Below are 25974 nucleotides of genomic sequence, written 5' to 3' on the forward strand. Positions count from 1 at the left end.
GATGAGGGTTGTGATTGGCTGAAAAGTACAGTTATATTTGTTAAAGTTGGAGATGAGGGTTGTGATTGGCTGAAAAGTACAGTTATATTTGTTAAAGTTGGAGATGAGGGTTGTGATTGGCTGAAAAGTACAGTTATATTTGTTAAAGTTGGAGATGAGGGTTGTGATTGGCTGAAAAGTACAGTTATATTTGTTAAAGTTGGAGATGAGGGTTGTGATTGGCTGAAAAGTACAGTTATATTTGTTAAAGTTGGAGATGAGGGTTGTGATTGGCTGAAAAGTACAGTTATATTTGTTAAAGTTGGAGATGAGGGTTGTGATTGGCTGAAAAGTACAGTTATATTTGTTAAAGTTGGAGATGAGGGTTGTGATTGGCTGAAAAGTACAGTTATATTTGTTAAAGTTGGAGATGAGGGTTGTGATTGGCTGAAAAGTACAGTTATATTTGTTAAAGTTGGAGACGAGGGTTGTGATTGGCTGAAAAGTACAGTTATATTTTTTAAAGTTGGAGACAAGGGTTGTGATTGGCTGAAAAGTACAGTTATATTTGTTAAATGCTAAATGTGAACGCTTGACATGGCAATGTCATTTGCATCAAAGCACACATAATATAGAAAAAAATATAAAAAAAATAAATTTTTGATAAATATGATTTAAACTTTTATGGTTATGGTTTTTCTTACAGGGTTTTACTCATGTCTTTAATTTAATAATCTAAATTGCACACAATGTGTGTACACACACAATCACAACCTAAGAGTGTAACTTAATGCGAGTCAACACTCATCAACTTAACTCTCAATAATCCAAGTGGAGATGTGACAATGATAACCGAGTTAGACAATTACCTTTTTGGCAAGGTGAACGACCTGGCCCTCTTCAGCCCCATCTTCATGTTGCCTGGACTCAGTTTATCAACTGCTATTTGTAGAAAGCTCTCTCTGGGTAGCAACATTTTAGTCATACATCTTCCACAAGTTAATCTAAATAGACAAAGTGTTGTTGTAATGTTTGTGCATTCTTATATTAAACATGAAAGTAGGATTGTTTTTGTTACTTAATTGTGCTTACCTTTTACATAAATTACACCTAAATTTTCTTTTAAATAAAGCAAACTTCTTCTTGCATGAAAAACAGACCTAAAATTCAAACGGAAAAAACATTATTAACAATTTCATAACAACTGTTTTTCTTTTTTATTACAGATAAGTTGTAAGTGTGAGGCATTTTTTTTTCAATCTTTAGCCCAGGGCAATATCCTTTTTACCATTAGAGTATGCAAAAAACAATGGCATTGTAGATTGTTTATCATGCCTGCTTTCTCAAGACACTGGGTTCAAGTCTGACTGGAATTGCAATAACACATTGCATTAAACACTGTCTCGCCAGATCTGCCTGATCAGTTGTATTTAAGATTGTCAGACTTAAGTTACACTACCTTCTCGTTACGGATGTCATCATACAGTTGTTGATTTCCTCGCAGATTCTCAACCTCGGCCCGTACTAGCACGCTGCGTATGTGCGTAACTTCATCAATCGTTAGTGACAACATCTCCAATCTCTTTTCATCTTCCTCCTGCAGAAAAAATATTTTGAGAGTATTTAGAAAAACAAAATGTGTGAACAATAAAATAATTTTATTTTGGAAGATAGATTAAACTTGAGAAAAGTTTAAATAAGTGATATTAATGTAGTATAATGGGAAATTGAAATTATAACATAAGAGAAAGGAAGATATGTCAGGAAAATGTTTTAGAAAAAAAATCTACTAAATAATCAAACTAGAAATTAAGAAAACCCAAATCAAAAGTAACCCTTTACAACACGATAACTAAAACTAAGACATTGTCCTTCGAATGGAACATTAAGCTGTTGGACATAAATACATGATGAAGAGGCATTTTGTCCCGATGTGCTCCTCATGGTAGGTACAGCACTGTGACGGTGGGCTTAATATATCAGTTCCCAGTAAAATTGGAGAGCATAAATAACTCATTAAATTATCAAAGACCTAGAAAACTAAATATGAATTAATTATTACTCCATGGAATGATATATCGTGTGATATTGAATTGAAATAATAATCAAAATATCAATCCATGCTATTAAAACTTTGAAAAAATATAAATAATGGTATAAATAAAAATAATGGAGGTATGGGAATGGAACAAGAAATAAAATAATAGAGGTATGGGAACCTAGGAACGTGAAATTAAATCCAAAATAAAGTCTAATCCAACATAAAAAGCTATCAAAATCCCGCAACACCAGGACATTAATGTAAGTGTTTACTTACTGTCAAAGGCATTCTAAAAAGCTGGAAGTTATAGAAAGAATAAATTAGGTATTTAACTGAGTGATGTAATCTATAATAGATCCTACTACAGCATAGGTATTGTAACCTGATACATTCTATTCTATAGGTTCTTTCAACTGAAGATCAATGGACATAACTTTCATTATTATAACAATTAATTTTTCCTTATAAATTCTGAAATGGATACCTTTAAATTCTATTTCTTCAAGATTCTAAAGAGATTCCAATTAAGATTGGATTGACATTTAAACATAAAAAATATCTTCTCCTAATAAGATAATTTAACATATTTTAAGTTTATAAATAGATACAATAAAACATGGTTTTAATGCCAGAAGCATATACATATACGAAAAAGGCTGAATATACTACGGTATATAAACCTAGAATATATAATATACTATCTGTTATGTTAGTCTCCATAAATAGGCACCATATAATGTTATATACTACAATGTTATATTATATTTAGTCTACCGAAACGGACACCAGTCCAAAAGCATTGACACAGTATACTGTGAAATTAATGAGTAGTCTAATTTTATACATTTATGATCCAGTGAATATTAAAAGTATTATGGGAATGGACTAGCAGGTAAGACTATGGTATGTATATAGAATGAGGAATAAAGATTATAAAATAATTTTCAAGAAAATTGATTAATAAAAATGCTATGTAAAAAACATAATGTCTATCATAAAACAACTACTAGAAATGTTGTGAATAATGTATAGTGCTTGTATAGACTATGTATAATTAATTTAATGAATATTGATTAATATAACATGAATAATTCACGAGTGCAGTTATGTGAATAACCAATGAAAGAATCTGTAATGTAAGAATATAAAAGATGTCTATTTAATGAATATTGAATAAAAACATGATTAATTCATGAGAGTAACATGAACGAATCTGTAATGTAAGAACATAAAAGATGTCTATTTAATGAATATTGATTAACAAAACATGAATAAATCATAAGAGTAAAATGAATCTGTAATGTACGAATATAAAAGATGTCTCAATAAATGACATGAAATCAAATAATTGATAAAATACATTTAGATGAAGAAAATTACTCAAGTAAGATAAAAAGATTGGCAAAAGATAATCAAAATAAGACAGATGACATCAAGTGTATACATTTAAATCCAATTAACCGTTTTTGAATGTTAGTTGAACTCTGATGTAATTCTTATTTTGATTGCTTGTAAATGACAGGGATTATATTTGAGTTCAATATCTTGATAAGTGATTCACTAATGCTGATGTCACATGACTAGTGTTTGCAGTTCATTCACCTCTCCCCATCTCTTCTCATTTTTTTTTTCATCTAACTCCCTTCCATCTCATTTCGCAGTTCATCTTTCTTTCTCCCTCCCTCCTATTTCACTTTGCTTACTGTATAGGTGGGATTTGATTTGTATAAAAGATAGAGAAATCAGTTTGTGTTATATCTCTGTAGTTTTTTCTACAAACAATACTTATTACAGTAAAATTGTTCTTTGATATGGTAGTGAGTTTTTAAGAAGGAATTTTTTTTCAAAAATTAAACAAAAATTGAATAGAAAAAAAGGTTGACTGAATCGATAGTGTTGTGTTATCATAGTGAACGATCTAGATGAAAAGATGATAAAATTGTACTAACTATATAAAATCCCAGATTTAAGAATTGTAAAGTTAAACAGAGTGAAATACCAATGGTGTTCCTGTAATATATTATAAAGAATTAAATAACAATAGTAAAGATTGAATAGTGGAACCATGACACAAGGTGCTGTGATAAATAGTTCAGAACTTGAAGATGATGATACCGTTAAATGATTGAAACAGAGGAACCAATCTCACAAAGCAACCAAATCTATCTCAATTTTTATCTATCACTTTTTGTTGATGTTTTTTTAATTCATTTTAATTTAATTTATAGGAAGGAAAACAAAAAAAGAGTATCATTTATCATTTGTATGTTTAACATGATACTCTTGGTATTTAAATTTTTTTTATATGTACAAAAATGTTTTCTATTTTCTTCATTCATACGCCAGAATTGACTGGTCTTGTTATTTGATACAAGAGTTGTAAATAAATATTAATAATAAATAAATAAACAAATATTTAAATAATTTAAAATGGAAGTCCAACGATTAGGTGTTACTAATCTGCTGTTTTTGTACAGTTCTGATAAGTTTATAATACTTATTTTTGGTTGCTTTAACAAGTTGCTAGTAGTTAAGTGGCTTACCTCCAATGAGAAAGAGACAGAGCGTGCTAATCTCCGCAAGCGGTGCTAGTTAGGTGCTAGCCAGGTTAGTGACATATGACATGCTTGCGACCAATATAAATCTTACTTACTTTCAACGAATCGGAATCACTGAATTTGACATTTGAGCGCCGCTTTTTGCGTGCTCGTCTAGGGGGCGGGTTCGGCTTGTTTATAAGAACCCACTCGCTATTCGGGGTTGAGGTATTTACCATTGGAGGGACGAGCGAGGTGGAGTACCGCGACGTCCGACACAAGTTGATGCTGTGTCGTCGTTGGAGGCGCTCTTCTCGGTCCGAGTCGTAGTCACTGAACTCTTCGGTGGCTTCGAATGTACTTTTGTTGACTTTCGGTTCTACGACTGGTTTCTCTTCTTTGTCTCCAGTCAAAACTTTAAAAAAAATTAAAAACAATATTAGTAAAAAAAACTAAACAGTAGTTGTAGAAGCTGTGAGTTTCTATTGGTACGACATCCTATATCTCCAATACAAGATGTTCATAATACTTACAATATACAAGATATTGTCATTTTTGGAAGATTACAAAAGTAAAAGTCTTCATTTTGATGCTAAAACTTCAGGAAAATACTTGAGTGATCCCTTTTACACATTATTTTATGTTGTTTAAAAATGACAAATTTTTTTTCTTACATGATAGATCAAAGAAACCAAGTTTCTTCGGTAGTTTAAGTGACAGCCGTTCCTCTGTTCTTTGAAAGAATCCCTTCTCTGGTTCGGGAGTTGGTGGTGTTGGGGGCGGTACCAACTTCACCCGTGAGATTCCATTTGTCATTACTTTGGATTTGAATTCGTTGTCTGTCATCTCTACCTCCGTTTCCTTAAAAATAAAAAGGAGGCAAAAATAAAAATTGTTTCTTAGTAGTGATTACAAAAATGTTGGAATAACCTTACTCATCCAGAATAAGTGGGTTGAATTACACCACTTGTGTGGACGACACACAGAAACAGAAAGTTCTTTTGTGTCACGCTGCCAGCAAATGATGCTCAGATTTAGATGGTCCGGATAGCATCCTGATAAAATTGGTATCCAGGCCAAAGCTTAATTGTTTGAATCATATTTAAAAATTGTAAAACTAGCTCAAAAAACACAAACCTCATCTGACCAATTTAATTCGATATCTGCTGATAAGATTTTCTTTAACTCCGATGGCGTGGATACTTTAGTTTTGTTCTTGTTTAATGGTTCGACCTCAGATTCACTATCTGACATCCTGTCTGACCTTGCTGATGACTTGCTACCTGGTGGACTAAGTTTAGGACCTGTAACATATAAATCAACAGTATTAATATTTTATCACACAAACCATTATCATTATAGGGGTGTGAATTTCTTCTTCTCATAAATGATCATCTCTTCAGAAAGAGAGGACTAATGTCGGGTTATCCGGGTATAACAGTAATAATATTATATCGCACAAACCATTATCATTATAGGGGTGTGAATTCCTTTTCATAATTTATCATCTCTTTAGAAAGACAGGGCATTTATTGGTTTATCCAGGTAAGCTAGGCACAAAATAAATATTTAATTTTTCTTCTATGCCTTTAAAAATGATTAAGATATGTTACCTAATACCCTACATGCGACTGGTTTAAGTTGCGGATTAGATCGAATTCCCTTTAATAACTGATCGTGCAGACTGGACAGTTTTGGTGGCGTCGAATTCAGAATTCGCTCCTTTGCCTATTTAACAAAAAACAAAAACGTTATTATTTATAACTTAGGTTTCATAATGTGATATTTTGTGGCTGCAATGAAATAAAGAAAAAATTAGTTTTTTAAATTTTTATTTTCTCATTTCCAGTCAGATAAGGACAATCTTTTTCTCCAAAGATTTCGATATTTCTAAAGCTCTACACTATCAAACTAGTTTGACAAAAAAAGTGTGATATGCCCAATGGTAGTGATATGGCAGTGATATGACATCATCATGTACATATATAATATACATTTTTTTTGTCACATAAAAGTTTGATAGCGTAGATAGATATTTCTTAGATGGCAACTTGATCATACACATGTGTAGTAATCACAACTGAAGAGAGACACATACAGTGTTCACAACTCAAGATGTCAGACTGTCTTACTCTGTCTATCACAGAAACTCACCCCAATGATATTACATCACTTACCGGTCTAAGAGGAGGTCTTGAACGAATAAAATCTAAAATAACATCATGCGCCTCTTTTCTTACTCGTGGTGGAATGTCTCCATTTATCTACAAAAAAACAAAACAAAACATCATAAAGACAAATGATCAACAAAAAAAACCTATTATACCAAAGTCCTGTGTCCGATTTTAGCCTGAAATAGGGTGGGATTATACTCAAGCATGGGATTACAATCGATCATACATCATATCTTAAGTAGAACACTGGAAAACAAGCAGAGCCTATCTTTTGTGCAAAAAGAATACCATTTATTAGCTACAGTATAGTTTGTAGAGTAATTATTTGTTAAATGGTGTTACAAGCAAATGCAGCGTGGTTTAAACAATTAAAATGAAATTTATACTGCTCTTTAATAGCGTAAGCAAAGTTAAATTAACAATTATTTATAGATCACAAATTACTATCTCAAATGTCAGTAATTTCTGACTTCACCTGCAGTTGTAACAGTACTTTGTGGGAAAAATATAATACTTAAGGTCCTCAAGCAAACACACAAATCTGATACATTATTTTAGGAAGATCATTGTGTACTTTAAAGTTTGATGTTATTTTAAATTTGGGTTTTACTTTTTCCTTCCTTAACCAACCTTCATTTTTTTAATACCGTAATTAACAATTTAGCACATTTTTTTCCCAACAATATTTTCAATCCAGTCGAAGCGGATGATTATGGACCCTCAAAACAATACAATTTGACAAAAATAGGATACTGTACTTATGAAAACAACAATTGAAAACAGCTAATATAAAATTTAAATATAATTTTTGACCTTTTACGATAAATAAATGATCTTATATAGTTCGAAAAAGAAATACGAAACCATGCACTAAAAATAGTTGAATTCTGAATACCGTACTTCAAAATGTCAGCAATATAAAATGTCATAGCATATTTGTTTTCTTGACATCAAATATGTTGTCCTAATAAAAGTACTAGATCATGAGACCTTATTTGTTGTTCTCTATGCAAATGAAATTGATATTGTAATTGATAACTTAAGTAAATTTACATTTAAAAAAAATGCAAATTAAAATTTCTGATCTTATTCTGAATCTATACATGTATGAACTAAACATGCTTGTATTAAGCTAACTGTCTACACTACTGTATCAAACTAGGTTGAAAAAAAAATTGTGATGTGCTCAAATATGGTAGTGATATGCCCAAATATGGTAGTGATATGACATCATCATGGCGCATCATATTTTTTGGTCACATAAAGTTTGATATTGTAGACAGAGCTTAAGGAATGAGATGATTCATGTATCGTGCGTGCGACATGCACGTGCCGTACGTGCGGCATACACGTGTGTAATAACCAGACAGATGGTAAGAGAATCCTTTACTTATTATTCATCATCATCTTTAGGTTATTCATATATTGATTGTAAGCTTACGTTGGGGAGTGCACAACATGAGTAATATACTATCAACATTTCAAGATAATTCTGCAATTGGTTCGGAAAAACAATCAAAGAAACTGAGATTATTAAATACTAATTTACAGTAAATTTTATGAAGCCCGTAGCTAGAATCGTTATATATATATTTTTGTTTGTTTTTTCTACAAAAGGGGCAAAAGTCATCACTGAGCTAGCTAGGCCTATTTACCATTACTTCCGCTCCTAGCCTCTCTACACAAACTCAGTCAATAGTTATCTATTAAGATGATATCTTATAATAGATATTATCTTAATAGATAATGTTCTATTGTTGTAGTATACAATTTTATATTGAAGCGTCACAAACTAAGGTGTGATAAAATATAAACACCACATCTTCTATTGATCTACACATGCTTCAATTCTGTAATTATTTAAGTGTGTATTGATGAACTACATACTTTGTGTTCAGTATAGTGCTAATGTACCGTACTCTATACATGGTACAGTATGATTCAATAATAGTACTATGCTAATGTACCATGCTCTATACATGGTATGATTCAATAATAGTACTATGCTAATGTACCATGCTCTCTGTACAATACATGGTATGATTCAATGGTAATCCTAGCTACATTGATTTTCACAGGAATAGAGAAATACACTGTAGAGAAGCAAGTTGTACATTAATGCACTTAAATACTGTAGTACTCCTAATCAACATGACCCTTGACCCTAACCCTAGAAACAATTCTCTCTAGAGTAACACTGATACTTTTCTGTAGAGAGCCTCTTCAAGTCAGTTGTACTTCTGTTAGAGCTACCCTCTTGAAATAAATTTGAATACAGTAAATAAATCAATAAAGTGTCCCTTTAATAGGGGTGTCCCATGAATAGGGGTTGGCCGTAGTTAGTGTTAAATTATACATTATAAACTACTTGTACCAAGCAATGGTCTTTGGATAGATACGACATCATTTTTGTTGAGTGATGTTATTAATTTCTGCGTGCCAAATATTAGCTTCCGTCACCCTGCAATATCATCGATAGATATACCGATTACCATTTTTTACTAAGCATAGCAACGGCACACGGTAGTCAAGTCTGATTCATTGTTTGTAGTGGTATAGATAAAGGGTTAGCCCTTTTTTGCATCCGATGATTAAAAATAACAGTCTGACAAATGAAAATGCCTAGACAATTTGGATTGTATAAACTCTCAATACTTATTTGACTACAGTGGTATAAATGTATTTTAATCTACAGGACTGATACAGTAAGAGAAGAGGGTGGGATGGATGTGGGTTCCTAGAGGAGCTTGCTTTTGACAGCTAAAATGAAATTATGACATAAAGAATATTATAATGTTGGCACTCTCCTATTTAAAATTTGTTTGCTGAATCTGATTGGTAGGCCTATACTTTATCTTTGACAGTCATTTTATCATGAGATTTAGTAGCCGATAGGCGATATTAAAATCCAATTAAACATCTCAGACCACATAGTACAGACCACAATGAATCAGAACAAGTGTCTCACTACCGCGTACAATTACCACGCCTACAAATCGGCATCAACTACTTACATCATTTGTGAGGTAATCCATGAATACCAAATTGGCATCCATAACCATATTGGATACCATAAGTAACAATTGGTCAGCATGTTCGACTACCTCTTCCCCTTCATCATTCTTTTAGCAAAATGTGCAAGCGAAAATATTTCATTGGTTAAAATCAGAAGGGAAGTTACAAAGACATGGTTTGCTTGGTACAATAACATGTATACTGCATACTATTATTTTTGTATATATTATTGTATATTATTATACTTTTGACCAATGAATTGCAAGGGATGTATTAAGACTAAACTGTATTTCCAATGTACATTATTTCAGCACCACCTATACAATCAGGGGAGGGGGGAAGGAGCCACTAAATAATCACATTACCTACTAACATTCTATCATTATCAACCATTCCCTATTCAACACATTTCCTAGATTTTTTGAACAAATTTAGTTAATATGCCGTAATATAAATTATATAGAATACTTGGAACCATTTCTAACTTATGTAACAACAGGTTAAGCAACTTCCTAATCACATTGCGTTAAACTGACTGCAGTATCCAGTGAAGTGTAAATAAAGTTTCAAAAGTTATAGAAGTAGATTTTTAAAAACTTGACTTGAATTAAGGGTCTTTCACACCTGTTCCAGGAACGGTTCCGCTCCAGAACCGTGCCGGAACAGGTGTAAAAGACCCTTTAGCTTAGAGAAGGTGGGAATATGGAAGATTTTGACAAATTGCTTAAACTAGGAGATCGGAAAAGTTTTATTCTAAAAATAGCTTTAGAAACCAAAGTGCTCAATGTAAGCGATAGTGTGTAAAAGATAGAATCATCATGATTAAATCAAAATCTTTAAATGATAATGATGTAATGAGCAGCAGCTGATGCCTCCCTAAGACACAATGCTTTGTCTACACTATCAAACTAGTTTGACAAAAAAAGTGTGGTGTGCCCAAATATGGTAGTTAATGCTTAAATATGATAGTGATATGACATCATCATGTCCATATATGGGCACATCACATTTTGTTGTCACATAAAGTTTAATAGTGTAGACAGAGCTAATAACTTGAGACCATAAATTCATTCTGGATGGTTTCCAGTTTCTCGTTGCAATACCTACCATAACTTTTCGAAGATTATAACGCCTTGATCTGATATCATCCATGAGTATCTCGTAGGGCGTTAACTCGTACTCGTACAACATATCCACGTTGTCCACTTTGAGTTGCGCTACCTTTTTTAATTTCACCCCCTGTCGTAACGTGTGCATTAACTGAAGCCATAATCGTGCCTAGAAAGAACAATCAATTGTTGATAAATGATATTAATTAATTAGATTGGATTTAACAGGGATTGGATTTGACCAGATTGGATTTGACCGGATTGGATTTGACCTGATTGGATTTAACAGGAATGGATTTGATGGGATGGGATTGGATTTGATGGGATTGGATTTGATGGGATTGGATTTGACTGGAATGGATTTGACTGGAATGGATTTGATGGGATTGGATTTAACCGGATTGGATTTGGTGGGATTTAATGCGATTGGATTTGACCAGAATGGATTTGATGGGATTGGATTTGACCGGATTGGATTTGGTGGGATTTGATGGGATTGGACTTTGTGGGATTGTGGGATAAACCTCACCCATTCTCTTGGTTTTATATCTTCTAATTCTCTTTCTCCTTCTGTATCTGTGTCCACTGAAAACTTTTTAATATTCTGTAAAACAAAAAAAAACCAATTTATTATCGTATTTTCCATAACCTAATTTTGTTGGTTACATGACGCAACTTCAAGTGCTTTATGGTAACAAATTCATGTCTATATGAATATTTAATACTATTAGTATTAATGTAGACTATAGTATAATTAATACATTTTATGTCAAAATCAACGTATATTAAAAACTAACAACTTTGCTCCTTTAATTTATCACTTCATAGATTGACTTTTGGATGTTAAGTAAAAATTGTGCAAGAAATCGATGAATTATGTACGTATTTAATTTACGAAGGGCATAAACATGCCATTCGTTTAAAATATTAAAACCTTTAAGCCCTGAATGTGTGAAAACATAGACAGTTTACGCATTATAGGAGTAGTTCAGTAATGTATTCTGTAAGTGCCACATTTTAGCTGTGTAAAATAATTGTAAATTTATAACATTAGGAAGTGAAATTTTACAGTATTCAACGACATCACAACAACGCCACAAATAGATACGTTTTTTTTTTCAATCGCTCAAACAGAAAACAAGGTCATAAAAGAATTTAATGAATTTAACCCAGAAAGAGAAAATTTTATTTCAACTTACGCTCTGTCTACACTATCAAACTTCATGTGACAAAAAAGTGTGAAGTGCCCATGGACACGATGATGTCATATCACTACCATATTTAGGCATCGCTACGATATTTGGGCACATCAAACTTTTTTTGTCAAACTAGTGTAGACAGAACTTTAGAATTATCCCAACCATCACTAACTGGAGAGGGAGAAAGTGGGAGACAGGGATTTGTAGAGGTATATTTGAATGAGGGGTAGATATGTACAGTACATGAGGGGTTTAATCTATTTTTTTGATCTAACAACATTCGCTATTACTAATTAATATCTTAACTAATTAATTATATCTTCTTCACATTAATGCAGACACATACTGTAGTTTTGGACTTTGACTTATATAAATAAACAAAAAAATGCGCATTTTTAACCAAAATTTCAACCCTTAACCAACATTTTCGACCTTTAACAAAGCAATACCAATGATAAATTCTTCTATAAACGCTTACAATTGTGTTAGCTGGTTAAATTCTTGAGGTTATTGCAACACAATGTGTTATGTAATAGTATTGTTGTGTTAGAACACTACATGTTGATAAAATACAACAAGGTTAGTTGAACAATACAGGGATGATCTTTGAATATTCATAATATGCGAAGAGACAGATAGAAATGCTAATTTATACCAGCATATCTGTCCAAATCTACACGAAGGCCGTTTATATTTTGTGAAAGGTTTCATAAAAGTTGTCAACTGTCAGTTTGCATAGTTAAACTTGTCAATTATATAAAACGCATCGTTAGAAATTCAGCAAATTAAGCTTTTCAGAAATTGTGCCTCCTTCTTGTTTTATTCGTTATATATATATTATTATTTTTTGTTACTACCTTATTTCTCTGTAATTTTGAACTTTGTATATTATACTGATGAAGGGCTAGTGTTGCCCGAAAGCTCTGCTAATTTTTCTGGCTGTTTTACTTTATCGTTTTGATTTAGCTTTTCGCTTTTTTTTTTGTATATATTGAGATCCAGCCACTGATACCCACAGAATTGTCATTTTTTCAGTAATTTGCCTTTGGATTTATATATTATGAAGGAGATAAATATTATTATGAAATGAAATGAATCATGTGATTGCTAATCTAAATCTAGTACTAAAACTAAACCCAAAAATTAATATTAATAATTTTATTTTTCTGTGTTTTTTTATATTTTTCCCAGGTACACATTTAAAATTTGTTTAGTTTATACATTTGAAATGAGTAGCTGCGAGTAGCAGCTAGTACCAGGGAGACATGTTCCTGCAAGTGCATAGGGGTCAATGAAGGACATTCTGGTAACAGCCGAGATAAACCATATAACATGTACTGAAAAGACAGGCAAGCACGCCAGCTGACGCAGAAAAACAAGCTACAAATGGGGCACTGACACAGCGGTGAATGCATGCACATCATGTGATGAGACAGGCCTTGATATGTTTTGTATTGCTATTGTTCTACAAGAGTGTGTCACACAGGAGTGTAATACTGTACACACATAGTTTTACAGACCTAGGAAGCCTGTTGCAAGATCTCAACCGTAATGTTGTTTACATTGCATACAGCATTTAGCTAAAAATAAAGCAATGTTTGTGTACAAGGACGTAATTGACAATATGTGCATAAAGCACTTAAGCACAAACCCTGACACTTTACCGGTGAACAAGAGACAAGTCTGAGACAATTACCGGTGAACAAGAGACAATTCTGAGACAATGTCTGTGCACCAGACCATCACTTTTCATGGTCATGGACAAGTATTATTATGAACTTGTTTTGTCCAACTTGCACGCGAGAATAGCACAGACCCAAATGACACAATACAATCTTTGCCAACAAAAATTCAAAATTTTACTAACAACAGCTGTCAAATAGATATTTATTAATTTTTTTTTTCTTTAAAAATACTACTAAATTCAAACAGACCGCAATGGACAGTACTTTCTTAAGCTCTGTCTACACTATCAAACTAGTTTGACAAAAAAAAAGTGTGATGTTCCCAAATATAGTAGTGATATGCTTAAATATGGTAGTGATATGCCAAATATTGTAGTGATATGACATCATATGTCCATATATGGGCACATCACATTTTTTTGTCACATAAAGTTTGATAGAGTAGACAGAGCTTAAGCTTTACTTTAAGTTTACGTGGGAGAAAAATCATTTTACTTCGAGAATAGTTTATAGGTTTGCAGTCCATTTCATTTCATCTCCTCAATAGTCACGTAACACTCCACGTTTATGGCGCATTCTAATGCAGCAGACCGTAGCAGCACGGCATTAAATGAGATATTTCTGGCTAAATGCTATCAAGCCATCAAATGAGATAATGTTGTTAAAATAGTCAAGTCGTTTTTTTTTCACCTGAGACAAACCAAGCCAAACAAATACATTTCACAATTTACATTTGTAGTGAAAACAAAATTCTCTGCCATATTGTGTTGAGTTATTTCAAATGGCACAGGGTGTAAACATTACCTTTGTTCCTTTTGATAACACTTCTAAAAACGTCGTCAATTCTTCTACTTCCGCCAACACAGCCCGACACACTGCTTGGTAGTGTCCCGATGCTTTGGTGGAAGATACTCGATTCGTACACACCTGTAAGAAAAAACATTAAAATTAAAACGTCAACTTTTTGCATAAACTAGGCTTTTAGTGAATCCATCTGGTACTATAATTAATTATTCATTACAATTAATCTTTAATGGAAATTATAATAATATAATCAATATTATTTAATAACAGCATAATTATAATGGCCCTCTGAAAAAAGCACTGTAGTGTAGGCCTACTATTTCAGGCACCTTTGGCAGCCCACAGTTTTAACCAGATTAATATGTTGTAATGGAAAATATAATAATTTAATCAATATTAATTAATAACAGCACATAATGGCTATCTAAAAATAGCACTACAGGCCTACCATTTCAGGCACCTTTGGCTACCCATAGTTTTAACCAGAAACTCTCAAGGCAAAGTGTATTTGTTTTATTATTAATTACATAGTTTCATAAAAATGTTAATAATTTAATCAATATTTATTAATACCAGCACAAATTGGATTACAATTAATACATTAATGTAGTCTACAGTAAACCATAATTATAATAATTATTAACCAAAATATAAATTATAATTATTTTTCGACATAAGTAATAATATAATATGCTACTGTACAGTACATCTATAGGAAACAATTTCAAAGGGTCTTTAAACTACAATATATAAACATAATACTAGTTTCTTCAGTGCATATATTAAAGTAAACTGTCTGTAGGCTATGTTCTTAGATGATTATGCAATGTCATTTATAATCAATGTTGTAAGGCTCTACTGTATTTACATTTATTTTTTAAAAACACACAAGACTGCTGGCTAATTATCCATTGTAATTCAACCTTGTACGTTTTTTTATTGTATCATATTCTATATCAAGTCAAGTCAAGTATCATTTATTGTCATTTGTTTTAAGAAAAAAACATAGAAATTCTGTTGGCAGAACACAATATATATATACTTCTAATACTTTTCAAAATATCTACTTTACACTTGGCTCTTTCTCTACCTAAAGCTCTGTCTACACTATCAAACTACAGTAGTTTGACAAACAAAAGTGTGATGTGCCCAAACATGGTAGTGATATGCCCCGATATGGTAGTGATATGAAATCATTATGGGCACATCACATTTTTTGTCACATAAAGTTTGCTAGTGTAGACAGAGCTTACGGAATGGAAAACATGCTACAATGTTTTATTTAAATGACAAGATCATTTTAACCAACGACCAGCAGAAGAGAAATGAGTGAGTGGGCTGCTTGATGACGATGACAACGTTCTATCGTGAATTGGGTCAATAAAAACCAGTCAATTGAAACGAACTCTACAAGTGGTTTTATTAAACAGGATATAACATAACCAAATATGGTAAATGTCTAGATATGATACCAAATTACTAATTTTTGACCATTTTGAATCCAAAATTGGGAGTAGTCCAATTTCAAAAAGATACCTAATCTGTACCACTGTAAAGTATTAGGGGTCATTTCAACATTATTCTACTGCAGTTACTGCAGTAACTACAACATTTTTATTTACCAATGCAATAACAGTGTGTATTAATTATACAAATACTGTATTACTATTAGCAATCCTTTTTTTTTTGGTATACAAAATTGTACTGCAGTACCTGCAGTACAATTTTGTCATAGTCCCTTAGTAGTCCAGCCCACCAGTTGGTATTTTAACCTGTTACATAAGCATAAATTACTATAAGCATTATGTAACCTTATTTTTAGTTTAAATTGAGTAGGCATGGCTTTTATAAAGCTAATAATAATTTGTAAAACCGTCATTTCTCGTGACAATATATCACATTCCTTTTATCAGAAAATTCTATAGTGTCACTTTGTTAGATTGTTTCCATGGCAATGAATTATACGATTTGTCATTAATTCTGTCATATTTTATCAAACTCTCCTTTAGCATTTTTAATTTCCATTTAACAGAAGCGTCTGCTACAAATTCTAATCTATGAATGATGATTAGTCAATCTATTTTAATTGATTCTCATGTTTCGTAGGAATTTTTAAGACATTTTAAATTAAATTTAAAAATTATTCATCATTAATATTTTTCAATATTTAATTTTATGATTGATTAATTAATTAATAGCTTGACCACTGTCTCATGCTAAATACACGATACATAGCCATCTACTAGAGTACATACAGTAGCAATCCAAATGAAGGCATTTTAACAAATGTTTTTGCATAATTATAACACAAGTCACAATCAGGCTAATGAACGCAGAAATGAGAAGTTTGAGGTTTATCCGAGTACAAGCAAGTACGCCTGGGGACAAATCTACCTACTGCAAATTACTCATTATACTGGAAAAAAATATTTAAACAGAGTAATAGTAGAAATAGGAAGACACGCCTGTTGTTGCAATAAAGCTCTGTCTACACTATCAAACTTTATGTGATGTGCCCATATATATGGACATGATAATGTCATATCACTACCATATTTGGGCATATCGCTACCATATTTGAGCACACCACACTTATTGTGTCAAACTAGTTTTTGTAGACAGACCTTAAGAATATTTTACTGTTAGTGTTTACATCGTCAGATAAAATACAGCAAAGACAACAGATTCTCTACTTTACTGATATCTCCACATATTATGCACAGTATCATGGCAAATTCTGCAATACATTGTCTCATGTAGGGCCTGTATCATGTTAAGGTTTATGGTTAGGTTGGCATATGTGATGCTGTATCACAGAATTTGACTATGATACTGAAAAAAAAAAATTAATTCATCCAATAATGTTTTCGAGAACTTATTCCAGATTTTTTATCTATTGTTAATTTATAGATAATTATAAAAATAATAATAATAATTTATAAAAATACTGTACATGGTGGTGGTATTATTTAAACTTATTTTACTTGAAATTAAAGTACACATGACATCTGCTGTTTATGTAAAGTTCCAAACTTATTTAGGCAAGTGTACAGTACAGTAATAATATATGGGATTGTAGATACACAGACAGACAGTGGAATCTTCTTAAAGTACTCCAGACAGTGTCCTCAAATGAACTCCCAGGTACCTTTGTTTACACTCACCACTTTACCACCTGCCAGAGGCAGACGGGTCAGACTAGGTAAAGGTTTAGTTTATTTGGCTCTAATGAGAATAAAGTGTTTTAATGGTTGTTTAATTGAGCAATTCACAGCACGTCTGTCATTCTTGATAATTGACACTTTGACTGATCCACACCAGCAAGATGCTAGTGCACACTCACTGGTCCTACCTACAGTACACTAAACGTGAATATTCTGATCAAATCACAAACAAAGTAAAGCTCTGTTTACACTATCAAACTTTATGTGACAACAAATGTGATGTGCCCATATATAGACATGATGATGTCATACCACTACCACATTTAAGCACATCACTATCATATTTGGACACATCACACCTTTTTTGTCAAACTAGTTTGATAGTGTAGACAGAGCATTAGTTCTACACTTTTTCATCCACTATCTATCCAAAAAAACTAGACCATTGTTAATATTATTACAGTATACTACAGTTTAGCACCATGGGTCTGTGGTGTACAGTGTACCAATATTTCAGTAAAAGTTTAAGATTGTTCTGAAGTGTAAAGCTCTGTCTACACAATCAAACTGTATGTGACAACAAAATGTGATGTGCCCATATATGGACATGATGATGTCATATCACTACCATATTTGGGCACATCACACTTTTTTTGTCAAACTAGTTTGATAATCTAGACAGAGATACGATCCAATGACTGTGAGTTGTTTTACATCTCTCCTTTCACTATACCTCTACCAATAAGCTTTACTGTACAGTATAAAGTACCTCTGTATTTATCAAACCTTACATTGTAAAAAGAAAATATATTGTTTGTATTGTTGAATCCTACTAATAATACAGTAGAGTACTTAGGTTACTAATTAGAAGGAAATTTGAAAGCGAGCCAAGTACCCTAGTGGGGTACAAAGTAGGACACCCTGTGGGTCTTCCTTATTACCTGATTTATGTTCTGGGTCAGGGGTGTGTTTGTTTAATGATGCTAGCACATGCCTAACATCCAGTACGCCGCACCGCATTCTAATGGTTCACAAATGTTGTCATTATATTTCAACTAGCTAGTTGATAAAAGGAAAATCCAACTTTTCAATATAGTGGTATTCATGCTAGGTACAGTACCTCCCAGAATAAGAAGATAATCTGTTTCTCCTAGATTCTCGGAGCCTAACGTTAAGTTTTCTTATTATTTTTCTACACATACAATGTTTTACTACTGTATGTTGTTTTCAAACTTGTTCTTCAATATAAAAATATTAAAAATATTAATATGTGTGGAGAATTTTCAATAAACAAAACGAAACAAAAGGGTTAACCCGGTTAGGTTGGGCTTATGGCCTTATTTTATGTTTACACTAAAATATAATAACTCTAAAATATCTTCAATTCATTCAAGTAGACCTATAAAGAAGGAAGAAGGAGGAAGAAGGAAGAAGGAGGAAGAAGGGGTGAGAAAAAGAGTTACTTGGTTGGCCAGGATAGCTGAATGGATTCGGAATAGAGGTGAGAATACCAAAGAAGTGGAGTTGCTGAACACGGCAATAGACAGAGAATTGTGGCACAACATGATCGCCAAAGTCTCATGATATGGCACTTCGAGAGAGGAGGAGAGAGAGAGAGACCTATATAATACGCTTAACAAGAATTGGACAATTTGTAAATGATTTTATGTCGTGAACGTGCATAATAATGAAACATTGAATGTTTGCATGAAGTAGGTCAGCATGTGAGAGAGTATCAGTAGATTTATGGTCCTGCTTTAAACGCCTCAAATTAGTAACTACATGGATGACACATTAAGTGCTAAAAACATGCTTACAACATAAGCTCTGCAACTTAATAATCACACTTATCAATTATTAATAAATGAAAAATGTACAGTACTGTATTAAATTATTTTTAATGTAAATTAGAAAGTGTTTTTATATTTAATACAAGTTTTAAGTGAAGATGCATGGAATCAATTAGTTTAAACCAATGTGATAATCTATTCATACTTATCTAATTATCTGAAATACATAAAGAGATGGAATTTATTAAATAACTCCAAGCGTGAAATTCGACCGTGTCCGCAAATTTCTCAGCATTCAATACCTTGTTGACATTAACAACACAAACATGCGATGGAATTCAATTTAAGTCATTGAATAGATTGAGTCAACTATTACCGAAGAATTGATAAATAATGAGGTATTTTGTGATTGGGGGGCGTAACTGGTGTACCAAATTTCACCTGGCATTTGCCCTATTGTGTTCTAAGTGTTTTGACAAGGCTTCAGTGAAGCACGCTTCATTTCATATGTCAACTTTACAGGTAGGTATCAATGGTTCCTAACATGTGGGCCTCTTTAACAAATTGATCAATGATATCAAATAATTGTGTTTATGGTTGTTTATTTGTCACAGTTTCAGAATCAGAAAAGGAGAAGAGAGAGGGTGAGAGGAAAGAAGAGAGGATAGGAAAACAGAAATGAAAGAAAGCAAATGAGGAGGAAAGGATAGAGATGACAGAAAGGAAAGAAAGACAAGCAAAATTAATCTAAAGCTCTGTCTACACTATCAAACTAGTTTGACAAAAAATGTGTGATATTCCTGTATGGTGGTAATATGACATCATCATGTCCATTTTTGTCACATAAAGTTTTATAGTGTATACAAAGCTTTATGCGAACATCAGCTGAGAATCAATTCTTAAAATATTTTCTAGCCAGACACTAGAATCTAGTTCAGAGTGAACTAAGCAATATTAATCAAAATTATCATGAAATGTATACTGAAACCAATCAATTTCACATTTTTTTTTATAATAATAATTTCTTTTTTCTTAAACCGAATCAAATATGTAAAACCTTGGACGGCTATGTACCAATTGAACACCTGTTTGATCTTATCTAGCATATTATAATTCCCCCTGATCTCGGTAAATGTTAACGGGCGCAGTGCATTGGTCAAGTGATAATCCGTAAGCCGCACTCTCATCCCATTTGAGCTATAAAACGTAATCTTCAATTTAAATATAGACAACCTCTTGCCAAGATTTTATATAATATTGAGTAATTTATACCACCATAATTTTGCATTTATGATCCGTTAAACTGGGCGTGGCCAAAAGAAGAATGTTATTTTTATTTCAAAATGACTTGTTTTTGTTGATTTGTATCCATTCAAACCAGTTTCTTTGGTAGATTTACCTTTCAAGACAAAGTTTAGATTTGAATGGGGTAGCCACCAGATAGGTCTGTGCCACAATGGATGATTGTCAACAACACAATACCCATTGTTTTTAAATAAAGTATGAACAATGAAACAATGGACACAGGCTGACAAACCTGAGATATCCTATCTTTTGCATTATAATTGTTGAAATATAGGAGGGACTAGGCCTACTAACCTACCTACACTTGTACCCATCGCTGTCCTCTCTCTGCCCCACCCTTTGGATATGCAACCGGATTTACCCGACTCAAAAGTCAACATTATTCACAAAATTATAAACTACTTTAACAATTTTCTACTACACAATCCCTTCGGAGGGGATAAGGCTATGTTGGTTTTTTTCTAGGCACAAAATACTTTATGGCAAAACCTCTAATTTACTAGATGGCCCATCTAGTAGTATTTTATCTAAACAGCAATTGTCTGTAATCAGGCATAGCAAACTGTTATCATTGTTCAAACTCACTCTTTCAGAAGAGAGATGTGCTCTCATATGCCACACTACACCATGCAGTCAAGGCCTCGGGACATCAATGCTAACAAACCATTTTATATCAGCTTCACTGCTCATAAAACGACATAAAAATTAGAGCAAATCATACAACCAATTACCAGTGATTATAACAGAACTTATTTTTACAAATCTATATCATTCAAATATTCAAAACAAACGATATAATAATTGTTCTTTTATTAGAATCTTAAATCACACACGCAAACTAACTCCTTATTATTGATCGAATCACTTCGGCACCAAGCATCAAAAGATATTGATCGATATTGATTCCGAGGCCTCCAATAAGACCTCTCGTCGGCACGTGGATGTATTTGAACGAACCGTGCCATTGTTTACTAATGCTTATACCAGTGTAATCAACAAAGGTGTAAATATGCCACAACACAATGCTGATAACGGAGGATTACAGGTTTGCCATACATGTTTACAATAGATCATTTATATTTACACAAACATCAATATGATTGATTTTTCTTTGACATGTGCCTTTTTAGATCCGGGAATCTAGGATGGCGTTAGGTAATAATAGACGCATTCATTACTTATTCAAATCATGCTAGACAGTGTGACCAAAAAAACAGGTCAAAGTATGACAATATTTTTTTTTTCTTGCTTTCTTCATCCAGGTGTCATTTAGGGAGTGCTGTTTCAAATGAATAATTCAAGATTACTATAATACTTCTGCCGTAATGCAGATGTAAAAAAGGATCACATTTCTAATCTATTGAACTAAACAAACAATTTATATTTTGGAATGGAATGGAAATTACAAAACTTCAATACTGTAAAAAAAAAAAAGAATTACCTTTTTTTAAAATACAAGAGTTTAACTAATAATAATAATAGTACGAATTTGTAACGCGCCAATTCCAGCAGTAAGTGATCAAAGGCGCAGTGTATGAGAGAGCTCAATTTAAAAGAAAAAGATGAGTTTTCAAGGCAGATTTAAATGCCATGGTAGAAGAACATGACCTAATAGAGGCGGGTAGGTCATTCCATAAGCGAGAGGCAGCAGAAGTGAAGGTGCTTAAGCCATACCTTTTAGTGTTAAAACTAGCCATATTTTTGCTACAAACAATGGTATAAGAATGTGTGATAATATATAATTATTACTGTATAGCAAGTCCTCATAGAGTTGACCAAATGTTTCACCTCAATGGTAACAGAATAATATTCTAGTTCTACGTTGCTATTCCTCGTTTTTAACAACAAACATTCCAACATCCTCAGTTTTAATAACCAATTACGTGGTCATACATCCTTAGTGAAATAGTGGCACCATTAAGATGTCATGAAAATTGAGGTTTATTTATTCACAAACTATAATAACAGTAGCAAGAAAAAAAATGGGCCTTTTACACATTTCAAATTGTGTATTGCATCTTTTGCTAAACTCCTATAAATCATGCAAGCTACACTTAGTATCAATGCTCACATAATTTATCACATCTTAAATGAATTCATTATTTATTTTCCAAACAAAACACCTTTCTTTGACTATTAAATCAACACCGTAAAAGATTCCGTCACGATATAGCCTGACGCTATTGGCCAAGTGTAGACAACGGAATGGCGTCGGCTGAACAATGACGTAACAGACGATACCAACGCTTGCTCGTTATTTACGGTGCCTGTAAATCTAACACTCTGCTGACATTAACACGTTCATTTTCGTAGCAATTTATACGAGTCTAAATGCGTATGTAATTGCCTATTACCGTGAATGGAGCTATCAAACGCACAAAATAACCATGCGTACATTACAAATGTTCGACAACAACATGCTACATTAAAACTATTAATTTTGCTGTTAAGTAATTTGGATTGAAACATGTGCTGTGTTAGTAGGCTATTACTTTTGTTAATGTGTTCATAAAAAAAAAAATTTATTGATAATATTTAATAACGAAAAAACGATTAAATAATAATATAAAGTTTGAATGGTTAAGTGAATGAATATAATCAATTAAGCAGAAGAAACACAGTCTTTTAAAATAAGACAGAAATTTAAACATTGCATTAATTTATTTTTTGTATAGAAATTAATGAACGTTTAGTTCTGTAAAGTGATAATACATATTTATTCTTTTATTGCCAAACATAATTAAAATACTGAAAATGAAACATTTCAGTACTTGGCATTTTTTAATAAATTATATTCCTTTTCCATAAATTACTATACTACATACTGAATAGGAAGGACTGTTACAAATAATTTATGTAAACATTTTGTCTGGCTATCGTTGACTTTGACTCAGTAGAAAGTAAATAGACATAGGTAGGTAGGTAGATGAAGTGGACTGTTGACAGTGCAAACAGTCATGAAAGGTATGATGTACAGTATCGTAAGTGGGAAATTCCTGATTCTTTATTCTGCATCAGTTTGATTGTCTTTTGTTCTTGTTTAGAAAAAAGTAGGTGTGTGAGTGTGTGATATTGTAAAAAAAGAGAGGAGGAAGGGAAAAAGTTGTGGAAGACGAAGAAGAGAGATGAAGAGTAGCATTGGAAGCTGAATAAAAGAGAGAGATGTCTTTGAACATTTTTCTCTTATGGTATAGTAAATTTTAACGGAGTTTCTGATTAATAATAGTGCCAATGGTGATGTGATATCTAAATCCCTTTTCAATATTTATTTTCTCGTTCATTCATTCACGTTTTAAATTCTATACTATCCATAAAAAACTTGTGTACAGTATGTTGAATGTAAACAAACTCTAAAAACACTGCAGAAAGGTTGATCTGAGTACAACAGACCAAAATCTATGCTTTATTTGCCAGAATTAAATAAAAATTTAAAAACTTTTTTATTTTGTAAAAATAATTATAGAATAGAACATGCCTTTTCAGTCATGGATGTCTAGACTCATTGTTCCAGACTTTCAACTGAATAATAGATATATCAAATAAATGCCATTTTGTCAATTTATGAATCATAATATTCTATAGATGTTGACATTAATATTACAGTGGTTACAGTTCAAATAGAGTTCAAACTATAATTATTGGAGTCAATAAAAGTGGATTGTAGATATTTACCAAGAAAAAGTCGTAATGCCTACATACTGTACAGTACAGTAATGCTTACATACAGTAATGCCTACAATACATACAGTATGTTAGTGCAAAAAGAGCATTTTTACCAACTTGCAAAAAGAAGTACAAAGCCTAAAAAGTTAGAGCTACACAATTCTAATTGGGTAGTGCTTGTTTTCTTTTGGCGGTACTCTAGGTATTGGACCAATCGACACCGATTGTCTACGTACTGTACTAAGCAACACAATTCCTATTCCATGCCTTCACAGTAACAGAGAAAAAGGCTGAATACAAAGTGACGTACAGTAAATAATTTACTTGTGTTGATACTATATTTTACTGTGTTTGACCATGAAAAAAATTAAAATGAAAAATGTAGGTACAGTACACGGATGTGTACATCACTACTCCCAATAGGGGAACAGTACAACAATGGGTTTTTTTTTCCAGATACTGTAAAAGACAACATGACCAGTACAGATAGGATTGAAGAAAGTCTAATATATTACCATGGGATTAGTAGTATACCTCCGTGGTCTAACTGACACCGGTGAGAGCCTTAAACCAAAAAGAATAATTCAACTCTTTATTCAACTGTATTGCAAAATTTGACAGACAAATTTAGAATGTTTTATGAGCCAAACGCCTAAAGCAACGAGCGCTTTGTTCATCTTATTTCCTGTGTGCCGCGCGCCGAAAAATCAATAGCTTGGATGTATATTGTTCATCTCTAGTGTAATTTATTTGAACCTTTTTAAATGAAGTCCTCAGAGCATAGATATTTGATTACCCTTATGAAATATGGTATGCAAACTTTCTTTATGGATAATAAAAGTAGGCCAGCTTAGCATTAACAGATCACATAGAGGAATTGTACGACGGAAATCCCTTGAAAACCTATAAAACCAATCAACAACTAGATTTAATTCGTCACTATGACGAATTATAGGTTATATGCATTTGATTAAAATAAAGATAATTGATTTGTAAAAGATATATTGATTGATTGATTTTCTCAGAATCTTTAATTATTTATAATATATGCTAAGATCTTGCTAAGGCAAATACAATAGCCGGTATCGCAATCCGATCAAAGATCCCTCTGTGTATAATGTCATAAACCATATTTGTTACATAATAATAAAGACATAAGTTTCTTTTTATCTAAATTTCATTATAAATCATGTGTATAATCTATACACTAAGAAATAAAATTGAACAAACAATACAAATAATAAAAAAAAATCTTATTTCGTTTCGTTACCCAAGGTGAGGCTCGATCTCGGTACCTTGAATGCCATAAACACGAGCACAGACCACCGAGCCATACACAACTTACTAAAACATGTAGAAAGATTCCTCCGTGTATTTACTATTCAGTAGCCACTTTGGTGCAGATAGATTATTACATACCGCAATGAATTATAATTTATTACTATGATGACATCTTTAAAAATTTAAAAAAATGATGCACTGTCAAACTATATACTTTTAACTTCAATA

The 25974-nt window shown here is 32.4% G+C and overlaps 1 protein-coding gene across 3 annotated transcripts in view; it reads right to left on the reverse strand.

Annotated features, from left to right (window-relative positions):
* Nucleotides 1-25974, reverse strand: part of LOC144850451 (protein spire homolog 1-like) — a 42065-nt gene that overhangs the window by 3415 nt on the left and 12676 nt on the right. The window contains exons 4-15 of one of the 3 annotated variants that reach the window (XM_078707733.1): nt 14544-14666; nt 11385-11459; nt 10854-11024; nt 6735-6821; nt 6171-6285; nt 5695-5861; nt 5232-5418; nt 4674-4972; nt 2297-2317; nt 1439-1576; nt 1072-1139; nt 849-983 (exon numbers count right to left, since the gene is read on the reverse strand). In XM_078707733.1, coding sequence (XP_078563859.1) covers nt 849-983; nt 1072-1139; nt 1439-1576; nt 2297-2317; nt 4674-4972; nt 5232-5418; nt 5695-5861; nt 6171-6285; nt 6735-6821; nt 10854-11024; nt 11385-11459; nt 14544-14666 — 1586 coding nt within the window. The remainder of the gene's footprint in view (nt 1-848; nt 984-1071; nt 1140-1438; nt 1577-2296; nt 2318-4673; nt 4973-5231; nt 5419-5694; nt 5862-6170; nt 6286-6734; nt 6822-10853; nt 11025-11384; nt 11460-14543; nt 14667-25974) is intronic. The other 2 variants (XM_078707735.1, XM_078707734.1) reach the window with 2 other exon arrangements.

The sequence above is a fragment of the Antedon bifida genome, chromosome 8, assembly GCF_963402885.1.
Source record: "Antedon bifida chromosome 8, ecAntBifi1.1, whole genome shotgun sequence".
Classification (NCBI taxonomy): Eukaryota; Metazoa; Echinodermata; class Crinoidea; order Comatulida; family Antedonidae; genus Antedon; species Antedon bifida.